The sequence below is a fragment of the Liolophura sinensis genome, chromosome 9 (genome assembly GCF_032854445.1).
Source record: "Liolophura sinensis isolate JHLJ2023 chromosome 9, CUHK_Ljap_v2, whole genome shotgun sequence".
Taxonomy (NCBI): domain Eukaryota; kingdom Metazoa; phylum Mollusca; class Polyplacophora; order Chitonida; family Chitonidae; genus Liolophura; species Liolophura sinensis.
Window position 1 is genome coordinate 18220992 of NC_088303.1, and position 12068 is coordinate 18233059.

General features: G+C 36.8%; 1 protein-coding gene across 2 annotated transcripts in view; it reads right to left on the reverse strand.

Moving 5' to 3' along the window:
• Positions 1-11791, reverse strand: part of LOC135475950 (puratrophin-1-like) — a 115090-nt gene extending 103299 nt beyond the window's left edge. For both annotated transcript variants that reach the window (XM_064755925.1, XM_064755924.1), the window contains exons 1-2: positions 11710-11791; positions 8285-8482 (exon numbers count right to left, since the gene is read on the reverse strand). In XM_064755925.1, coding sequence (XP_064611995.1) covers positions 8285-8482; positions 11710-11736 — 225 coding nt within the window. In that variant the 5' untranslated portion in view covers positions 11737-11791. The remainder of the gene's footprint in view (positions 1-8284; positions 8483-11709) is intronic.
• Positions 11792-12068: the final 277 nt, after the last annotated feature.

Consider the following 12068-nt stretch of genomic DNA (forward strand, 5'->3'; position numbering starts at 1 on the left):
TTCAGTTAACAAGCAGTCTATAACAATCATCATATACGAAACTGAAACCAAAAACTTTAACAACATGAATTCACACCAACTCACCAGTTAAAACACAACACCAGATACCATAGTATCAGTCAGTTCCAGCTGCATATAACTGTGTATGTTATTCCACTATACCAGGCATTACTGGGTCACTTTAAGGCTGCACTTGGAAGCAGTCGAGTTCATTTAGGAACTTCCCCCTCAAAAACACCTCACTAATGACTGCACGTTGCGCGCACCCAGAAACGAACTTAGATCTCAAATTAGCAAAAGTTTGGTGATGTGACACGTTGTAGATAAAACACATCTGGGTGTAGGCCCTATCTTGTTTCTGACCTGGCTGCTCTCCACTTCACAGTCTCATGAGCTATACATTTACATATGTGTAGCTTAACTTACATGCCTCATGCAGTAAGATTTAACTATGTTCACGGAATCATAAGTTATCTCCCTTTTTCAAAAACTTAACATACATACCTGTCTGTATCTATGTACAGGTATATGACTATGACAATGACAAATGTAGTTAACACAAATTTTGAATACATCTTTACATGTGCCTAACACTGAATTTTACAAGGCAGAGTTAAATCTAGATTCATTTAGTCCTCATTTGATTTAAAAAAACAATAATCAAAATTAAGGCTGATAAGGGAAAAGCTAAGTTCCATTGACAGCATTATATTTAACAATGAGAGCAAGAGGCAAAAAGACCAATTAATTCTTTCTAGTTTAACGTGTAAGCATATACAATTATTTCATTACTTACATTTTGCAAACAAAATTTAAGAGAGAAATATCAATCACATTAAGCATCTGAGTCCAAAAGCAAACAAGGCTGATGCAGTGTCTATATCCCCCATGATGTAGGTATTCAAATTCATCTTGTTGATTTTCCTCACAATTTATGCAGACTCACACCCAGACTAGTGGAAACCTGAGACAGGTAAGTCGTACAGGATTATCACTGTCACGTCAGAACAAATCGAAACATACGAGAATGACTAGCCATTAGATTTGAATAGAATTTGATTTGAATTGGCCGGCTAGAACACCCTCAATCACCACTCCAGAAGGTACAGTACATATCCTAAAAAAGTATAAAATAATCATAATGACAAACAATCTGGCCAAATAATAAGTATCAAAATCTACTTTAAACTGAACATGTTTATGTTTCCAACATTATTTCTTTCTGTATTTTAATGTGTCAGATTGGCATTTCAAGCGATGCCTAAGAATCACTCAGCGTGGCATGATGCCCCTTCCACAATACTGCATCCATTTCATGGCCATCAATAGGTGTTCAAGAATGCATTCAAGTACAGAGAGGATCAGGATTGCAGGTGGAGGAAACCAGGTAGAACCTGACCAGAAACCACCACACACACTACATAGCATAAATACAGAGCGAAACCTTTGAGAGCCGAGTTCAGACACACCCTATTGGTCAATGTTGAGTAGATTCCTAAGAAAACCCATCAGACAACTTTGCCAACAGAGACCTGTTTCCCAGCTGTAACTCCCATGCTAATATACTGAGAAGTGAATGCACATGAAATCCTATCCTCAATAGTTATATGACCTAAAGCATAACCTATGACATAATCGATTGACATACTCTACAGGCTACCTCACCTCACGGGCATTGGTTTGACTTGGTATACTTCAGGATATTTTACTATATGATTTCAGCCAATGAAATTGTATCAGAGCTCTTGTACCAGAGCTCTCTCAAAGAAATATGACCTCCTCACAACACTTCACCATTACAGGGTGATACAAAAATTAAAAACAAACTAAACCTAATCTGACTTTTCACCAGTTCAAACAGGTTGAATACTTAATGTGGCTCTTATATTACCTGTACTTCTGTATAACATTGTTATGGTGTTTCATTTTTCTATATCTTCCATGCAACTTTCGCACCTGCACAGGGAGGGCTTCAAATCTATGAAACATAGGAAGGTGCTGCATTCACTTAACAACTTAAATGGTAATAGAGACTTGACAGTGGAAATCTCTCTGGAGGCTACATAAGTACTGCAGTGAGTGTACCATGTCTACAATCAACTGATATTGAGATTCTTGGTTGTCCCACAAGAAACAATCAAGAAAAACCACAATATTAATTGTGTTCCCACAAAGTTAAGTCCTCACTGCAGCAATCCCAAAGATTAAATTCATTAATTTACCCCATACTCAATATATTACAAAATATTTCACTTATAAAATGGTGGAAACTGGACAGGGAAATCCCACGACCATCAGCAGGTTGCTAGCAGACCTTCCCATGTATGACCAAAGACGAAGCCAGCATGAGCTGACCACACGGCCACAGTAACCCCCCACTACACTACACAAAGATTAAAATACACAATAAAAGACTTGCGCAGAAGATATATCTAAACAGTTTCACTTTTAGAGAAGGTTAATTGTGACCATACAACCAAACAGACAGAAGAATGTTGTCAAAGGAGTTATAAATTTTCATACATGTGTGTTTTTGTTTCATAACTTTGTTAGGTGAAAAATACAAAATTTATATATAAACAAAGGTAATCAGGGTAATCATGCTGAAATCTTCTTCAGAGTTGTAGCAGTAAGTCTGTTTCAAATCTGGGATATCAAACACAATACATAAATACAAGAGATGAAAGGATGAAAACTTCCGATTACGGTCAGGAGGAGTTAAACTCTAGTTCATGAAGCAATGCAGGGCAAGTGTAAACATCCCAGTACAAAATCTCAATATACACAGGTTTTTTTAAGGATGCACTTGAGCAGGAATGCCACAAATTGTTTGAGACTCACTCATTTATGGATCAATTCCCATTTATAGACACATTTAATACAACACACGTGCCTAAAAATACATGTACCTGGCGCATACTAATGAACCTTACCTTAGACAAAGAGCTGGTAAGGTGGGTTGACAAGAGCTGAACTAGGTATCTGATTCTTAACACTTCACACTTGGAATCAGTATACAGATTGAGTCTGAGGCCACTTAACACCTGTAATCCACACAGGTTAATTACACATCCAGGTGAAATGCCTGTCCACACAGGTAACCACTGCTCTAGGAATGAACAGCCATGGAGGAAGCTGGAAACCTGAGTTTGTCACAAGAGCCTAAAACATACGGTCAGAGTTAAAAACACTTGTAAAACGGGCAGGTGTAAATCCCGTCTGAGCCCCAGTTGACTGATCGGGCTGTTTTCACAGCACTGGTTTGTTAAGGTAAAGAATGTCCAGAATCTAAGAGAGTTACCCAGCAAGGTCATAAGATGACGGGCCACTTGGTGCCTTCTATTCAGTTTTCTTCATTAGTACAGGTTCTAGCATCTCTTTGATCCCTGCCATGTTACTTCATTACCTGACAAGGTCATCACGCAAACCAAAGAGCACTAATTCTTTATCCGCATAGCAAGGAGTATTCATGACACAAGGGTCAACCTTTTGACTTTTTCAATTTAAATTTTATAGGCTGTTTCAAAGTGAATTGACATTCTTGTCACGGGTACAACAATGTTTGCTCTTTTCTTAACCTGAGAATCTTAGTTGTACATAAATCAAATGCAAGTCTCTTGCTGGATGTCCCACACAAATATACATGTCAGGACTACTGTCATGATTACACTTTACAGCAAAACCACGATCTTCATGGGGTTAGCACACCCATTTCATAAGCAACTGTTTCAATCCCTGAGTCATAAACTACATGATGGTTCAAACCCAGCCTTGGAAAGGGAATTCTTAGACTCCCTGCTCTCAGTGTTGAGCCTTGGTCAACAACACTCATGGGGCTATTTATATAGTTTATAACACTCACTGAAGACCACTTGCCTACCACTAATGCATATCTGTATACCACAGATGTGGGAAAAATTCTGAAGTTATTTGTCCACAGTCGGTGATTTACCCACAGGCACTCTAGTTTCCTTCACCCATATCAATATTGTATAAGAGAAGAACTCCTGAGAATGGTGTCAAAGAACAATCAAATAAATGAAGATCAACAGACCAGCTTCCATCCACATTCATGTGGCGCCAAACAAACCATGCGGCTCTTCATTGATTGGTGATCAGCTTGGTGGGATCAACCATGATCTGGCCGGCCAGCTGTCAGTATCCTCCAACTGGGCAGGCTATCATCAGGCTGTCTGATATCTTCAGCAGGGTGTTCCAGTGGTATAGTGTTAATCACTGGACACCACTATCATGTGACCAAAATTATATGTTAAGACCCCAAGCAAGCTAAGTCACATGGCAGAATGATGAGACACATTCAAAGGCTTTAAACAGATGTCTAATAAACAACTGAATACAATTCAGAGTGAAATACGTGCACGCTGCATTTTAAAATATAACTCTAAACAGACAGAATATAGTGCTTGCTTCTAGCATTGAACATCATATGACTGATTATTTGGGTTTAATGTGAATTTAGTTGTACAGCAGATTGGCTTTGACAAAAGTGACCCTTTAGTCAAACAAAACAGGCAGTGCCTCGGCTCTGAGATTGCAGATCTAGATGAAACTTGTCAAAACAGTGCAAAGTTCATACAGACATCAAATGGATACTTACGCAAAGTATCTTATCAAAACTTGTCCAAATATATCACACAGACACATGTTTATACATCACAGAGATACATGTTCACAGATATCATACTGAAACTTGTTCACACCGATGGAAGTAAATGCACTTGTACATGCACTTAACATGTACACTAAAACACCAATCAAATAAAATAAATAAATTAAATGGATATATATGTTTATAAGATATATACATTATTTTAATTGGTGTTTTACGCTGTACTTGAGCATTATGCAGCATTATTGTGGGAGGAAACCGGGATTCACACTCAGCATCGTGTACACCACATTATAGTAGACTACAGTTCCACTTTTCTTGATTATGATCTTGGGGCTCAATATTAACTCACCCTAACATGCCTTGAATGTTTTCTGCACCTCCGGGAATGCAACATCCCTAAAGGTGCCTGCAGTGTAAGGGGACAAGCTGTGAGCAAGGCTAGCCCGTGACAGTCCTTCCCTGTCCCAGAAACCATGTCCCTCACCCGCTGCTCTGCCATGACGGCTGAAGACATAGTGCCTATCCACCCCGGATTACCAGAATTCAGTCCTTAATCTGACTGTGTTCCGCAGGGAGCCTGTTTAATCCTGGAACATGTCCGGATTCCCGTTCTCTGTTTGCCTTTCTGACATAACAGAATTCAGCAGAATTGCGATTCGCAAAAAAAAAAAAAAAAAAGGGTTGGAGGACAGAGGTCAAGTTACATAACCAATAATACTGGCAACTTTCACTCCCATATTCCACAGGAAGCCTCCCAGATCTTGCCACTGTTAACTCTGCCAACCTCTCTACGACATGACAAACACCACTGTGATGATGCCCACAGATAAAAGGCTGTCGCCAACTTTCCAGCCTATCAGCCCCTTAAGTCTTTGTTCATCCCTTGGGATCATACAGGGGCCTGACTCACAACGACTTTGTCTTCACTCAAACTTTACCAAATTCTGAACCAATAAAGGTTCATTATTGAACATGAAAAAAAAATCAATGCCACGGAATAATGAACTCATAAGTGGATGAGACAGAGGACAATAGAGGCTCCACCCAAATAGAAGAGGGGCAGGCTGTGGCATGGTGGTGGGGGAGGGGGAGTGTCCCTGGGCAAACATCTGCCAGTACTAAAGGCACAGATGCACCCAGTCAAAACATTGCTTTACAGTTACATGGTCATCAAAAAAAAAAACAAAAACAAAAAAACACACACACACACACACTGTAAGGTTCAGCTAAGGAGGACTGTAAATGCTGTAAAGACAAACCTGAACTGACCTTACACAGAGGGAGTAAGTCAAAAGTTGAAAACAAACACCATAAAAATTACCATTCGCAAAGCTTTTCAGCAAATTGGACAGTGCAAACAGCAACAACTGAGTCTTTAATATCTATAAGGTATATATACCGATATTCATATCAACTCAATGTTAACCACTTTTTCCAATACTACAACATGGGCTATCTAATCAGCTTGATAGGTTTATTTCGTTTTGAAGTTTCCAGCCTCTATTCAAAATCCCAGTGTCAAAATGTGAAATAAACATCAAGTTTTCATCAGTGCATTTAATTAGTTGCTCACTGGTCATGCTAATTCGAAAGTTTCACACACAGCAAATGAGAACTACAAAAACATTTTAAACAATTGACAATTCTCTCCAGGCCAATGCATGATAAAACCAAAACAATCACATAATCATGCAAATGACCTTTTTGTCTGTGCTTTTGTGTAAGGTAAGCACAAAACGAGTCTACTGTCCATATCTAAAGCACTGTCACCCCTAGCCACAAGCGTAATTATAACCAGTTTGATGAAAAATGATAACATTCATAAACAAGTCTTCATGGATTGAGGGTATACATGAATTCTTCAGAAAGATGCTGAATAGTAAAGTATGCACATGTACAACTCTATCTAATACGGCAGTTAACCTGAATGTGGTTGACACAAATCTACTTGAATTAGCTACAAAGCTTGTTGTGCCGATCCAAAATCCTTGCCAGATTCTGAAGTGTTTTTTGTGTTTTTGTTTTTATATCTTAACAGACTTACAGTTTCACAAGTTTCAACCTTTTTAAATGTCCCTGAAACCAGTGTTCTCAGAAAACTGTGGTTTGCAGACAAATAATTTGCACAGTTTTATGAAACTTGCATCTCTTATGACACAAACTAATCATTTTTAGCAGAAATTCAACTGAGAAATGTTCTTTAGAGGTGGAAAAGGTTGATTTACAGTGACAGTGTTTTATTAACATGCAATGCTCAAAGATGGCAAGTTTTTGATGAGAACTGCTTACAGCTTTCACATGTGTACCTGTAAGCTTTCCACATATTTGCACACACGTACTATTGTACATGACAAATTTTCATGAATCAAAAGTAGCACTGATTGAATACTAATAAGTCAAGGCTTTGCACGCTGCTAAATGTAGAACAATGTGACTGAAAATCAGCCATGGTCTTTTAATTGACGATATTTAGGATAATTACACATAGCCTACAGTTATTTCCCATTTCATAACAAAGGCACTTCAATTCTATATGGGCCTCCCTTCATTACTGACTTAATGACTCCAATGCCAGTCAGGCCAATTATCTAATACACTTGATATGCTTCACCGCTTCCTTTCAAAGAAGATCTACAATGTCATTGCTTAGTTTATCACCAATTTATCACTACTTCATTGTTTCCAATACAATTTCAGCATTCTCTCAGATAATGAACAATACATTTCCCACATTTTTTACACATCTTTTTTAACTAACCTCTCTCATAATATTTTTCCTCTCTTTCAAACTGACAGTCTGAACAGGACAGTGTTACCATGTCAGTTGAGGTGACATCGCTTTATAAATAATGACATCTCTGTATAAATCATGACATCTTTGTATAAATGCCATATTTACTGATTACAGGTCAAGATTATGAATAAAATTCAAAGTGATAGAAAGCTTATCTGCTGCTCTCAAATCTTGTCACTATTGGCTCAGTAATACTAACTACATATCCCGGTTAAATATTGCCATGTACACTGAATGAGTAATTATACACAAAGTATGTGGTTACTTCTCGTCTCAATGGTGGCTGCCGTCGTATAAGTGAAATATTCTTGAGTACGGCATAAACAACAATCACATAAATAAATAAATAAATAATACATGAATAAAATGGATTATGGATGAAATAATAACTAAAAAATAATTAAGAATATCTATACCTAAATATGAACAATAAATAATGCTCTGGATTCCTGATAACCTTTACTTGACTTTTTTATCTGCTGAAGTGTTTTACACTGTACTGAACAATATTTCTGGAACAATGCCACCATCGTCCGGCCACAAAAACATGTAGAGTCGAATGAGCAAAAAACCTTCTTATAAGATTAAACAACATAAAACCAACTATAAAAGTAGCAGTTTTCTGCAGCTGAATGGTATCTCCTCAAGGGAGACAAGGGATATCAGATAAATATGCAGAACACTAGCTATCAACCTATCAAAAAGCCACAGACTATCACAGGTTATTTTTCATACATGAAGACATCATCAGAGAAGTCTAACATTCACACAAACTTAAATACCATCTTAATTTGGTAGGTTAACTTAAACAGGAACAAGATATTAAAAGAAACAAAACTTCTGAACTTGGCTCCTACCTTCTGAAGTTTGCGCAGCAATACGGTGGCTGGCTGGAGGAAGTTCCTGACGTAGGCTCTCAGGTTTCCGTTGTAGTGTCGACGGACAACCGAATGAACCTGGTGATAAACTATTGGAGACACCTGGCCATAGAAACAAGTAAGGCACTGCTGAATCTGCTCAGGTAAAGACTTCTTACTGGTAGTTTCACCACATTCCTACCAAAAAAAAAATAAGCATAAATTCAAACCGGTCATTAAAACCATCTGTGGTCAGTGATGCATATCTTACCTCTATTATTCAACTGTGACCAAGGGACAATCCAGACAGCCAACTGTCTTGTCACACTTTGTAAATAAAAAGCTTCTTTTTGTTTCCCTCTCTGTTTTTTTTTTCATGCAAGTTGCCTTCCCTTGTGTTCTCTGCTAAGTGATAATGTGATTAAGTTGAGCATACCTGAATCTGTCATTTTTTACAGTTTTAACATCTGAACAGGTTTTTCCTGGCCACCTAATTCACAGTTTTGTCAGCTCAGTTTCTGACAGCCATACAGACCTACATATGACCAGTAATATTATATAAGCACATAACATATATATAGAACAGTTCTTCACTGAAATCAAGACACAGGCACAAACATATATGCAGGTATCTCCAAGACATTCTTTCAATACTGGAAGTTTATTGAAGATATGTTCTTTCAGTTTAGCATCATACATATTGAAACTCAAAAAACTGCAAACCATAAATTTGAGCTTTTAAATTACAGTACATATTTGACAGCAAAGTTTTTAATTTGTTTCACACAATTTCCCATTCACACTATTTTCTTTTGTTTGACAGCTCAGAATTTAATGCTGTTTTCAGAATAATTCTCATCACGTCATGCTTATCAATATCCCATTGTAGCAGGCTGCCCCAATGGAAAACCATGCCAGGTACCATACAAGACACTCCACATATGACAATTCTTCAACCTTTTCCCACGTTTGCAAGGTGTTTATTCAATCATATTTCAGAGGCATTATTCTGTTTTGACTAATAAAATTATACTTTTCATGAAGCCCTGAAACTGGAACATCCAAGCATTGAAGCTTAGTCTCTAAAATCAAATAAAATTTTTAAAAAAATACATAAAATGCACTGAAATTTCCTCTTTCACATGAGAAAAGGTTGAGGAATTATGGCAGTAACAGTACATCCTCACAGGCTGACCAGAATTTGATCTATTTACTGAATTGGAATTTCACGTCTTACTAAAAAATATTTCACTTCCACGACTGCGACTAGCATTAGGGTGGGATTAGGAAACTGGGAAACCCACGACCACCTGAAGGCTGGCCAGTCCCTTTCTGCTGGGTGCCAAGTTGAAGATAAAAGTCAAAAACATGAAATACATTTTGACTAAGCCTTACAATAATTGTTAAATGTTATTTATAACAGCTATAAAATATAAAATAAAACACACCAAGAAATTCCCATTTTACAAATGTAAATTCAGTTACATACTGGGTTTGACATTCAAAGGGATGCAGATTGACTGACAGTGAACACACGGTTCCCCGAGTTAAACCCTGCAGCATTAGGCACCCTCCATTAAAACTGTCATACCCAAAATTCTGCTTAGGATAGGGTTAGCCTGGACTTGCCTGTCTCTCACATCAGCCAGAATTGAGCCTATATCCCTATAATTTTGAATTCTATTATACATCAGGTTTTCCATGTCCACTCAATATAAATGCCTCACCATTTCAAACTTGGGGGTATGGTTCATTAATGCCGACAACTAGAAAGTCACGCGAATAAATAAATAATGTGGAGAATATAACTAAATTTTTAATAATCTAATAAAAAAATCGAGAAACAAGTTAAAAAAGACTGATCTGCTGCATGATACGTGTGGCTCAGAGCTCATGATTTTCATCCATTGCTTTGAATGGAAAGTTGGTCTTCTCAAAGGCTCACATAGTTATGTTGATGGTAGAATGGTAAATGTAGAGGTAGAGGGGAAGAATGTTGCTATTTTGTGCTACATGTATGTTTGCTCAGTTGTATGTCGGAGTTTAAAGAATGCGTACAATAGAAGAGTTGAAATTTAGCCTGGTTCAGGAGAATAATGATGCAGTAAATATTTCCTTAATTCCTCAATTATTATACGAGTAGTCTCAGGTATTTTGCATGTTTTAGCAATACTCATGATTGGCTGATGATTTTAAGCCTAAAAAAGATAATCAATATCAAACAGAAAGTATCAATATTGTCAATATAAAGAATAATAAAAACCAGGGTGACCTAAAAAATGAACAACATAAAGTAATGTCTCACTACAACAGTTAATCATACCTGCACACAAAAAAGATCACACGAAAAGAAAATTATGGACCACTCATTATCTATAAACAAATAAAAAAAGAAAGAAAGAAAAAAAAAAGAAAAAAAAAAAATCGACAACAAAACTGGGCTAAGCATGTCTTCCTGGCTTACTCCAATTGTGCCGGTTAATGATTTTTTTCCGGGGTTCTTTATTATCTATCAATCAAAGTCATTCATGGAGAAACGAATTTCAGCTGTGGCTATATTTAACATTTTTACTGATCAGGAAATATAAAAATAATTACTCTGAGAGATCTTAGTTCAATACCCACAATGATCTTCAGAAAACTGAACTTGGGGTATAAATATTTTATCAAATATCTGGCACACATTGGTATGAACAAATAGATATAAATACAGTGTACACAGCTTAATTCTTTAACCTTTTTCTTGCAGAATAAAAGCACATGATTATTGCCAATGGAATTAATACATTTTTGATACATCTAAATCTTGAATCTAACATTATGAATTATTATTTTGTTAATCATCTTGTACCAATAATGCATTAACTAACGATTTTAAAACTAAAACATGGCCAGTAAACTTTACTCATGAACTTCTTGTAAATAATGAGTGGCAATTCAAAGACACATGCCTTTAACTTCCAAACTAGGACATTGCTTGCTCCCCAATCTACCTTTTTTTCATAATAATCCATAAATCATTGCAGGCAATGTGGCTAATGCCATGTGCGCTTTGGCTTTCAGTATGTTGGGACTTGCAGTAATAAAATGATAACACAATTAACACTAACCACACAGTAACTATTATTCTAAATAATCATCAACCTCATCCAAGACTAAATTGCCTATTTTTTCAGATTCTATTGATTTTAGAAAGACGTTTTCAGGTTTACATGAAACATGGGTTGATATTTTTGTAAGTTTCAGCACCAAAAATAATATTTTGTGACATTTATTTGCCTCTAAAAATGCACTTTTTTGGGCAAAATCTTTGCTTTTAAGAACTGGATTACATACACCTGAAGCCAAGAAAATGAACCTAAGAAAGTGATGAACAACAACTGTAGTTGGGTGACAACTAAGATAAAACAGATACAAATATTTACCAGTAACTGTCTGGATTCATGTGGCATTTCTGACAGAGTGAAAACTGATTTCTGGAAAAGGGGAAGTAACTCTGTTGCTCCTTTATCTTCTCCATCACGAACGTGGTGTCTGGTTGAGCTAACTTGGGACTTCCCCTCTGAGTGATTCACTTCAGTGGCTACAGCCTGACAAATAAAACAACAGAGCCATTAAATAAAGAGAACAACAAACAATTAAATAAACACCGCTTTGTAATGGCCCAACATTAGATAATGCCATTTCATGATCTGTTGTTTTTTCTAGCATGAGTAGGAGTAAATACTTATACTATATAACAAGCATGCAAGGCAGAGCTAGTGAATATGGATTATATCATGTC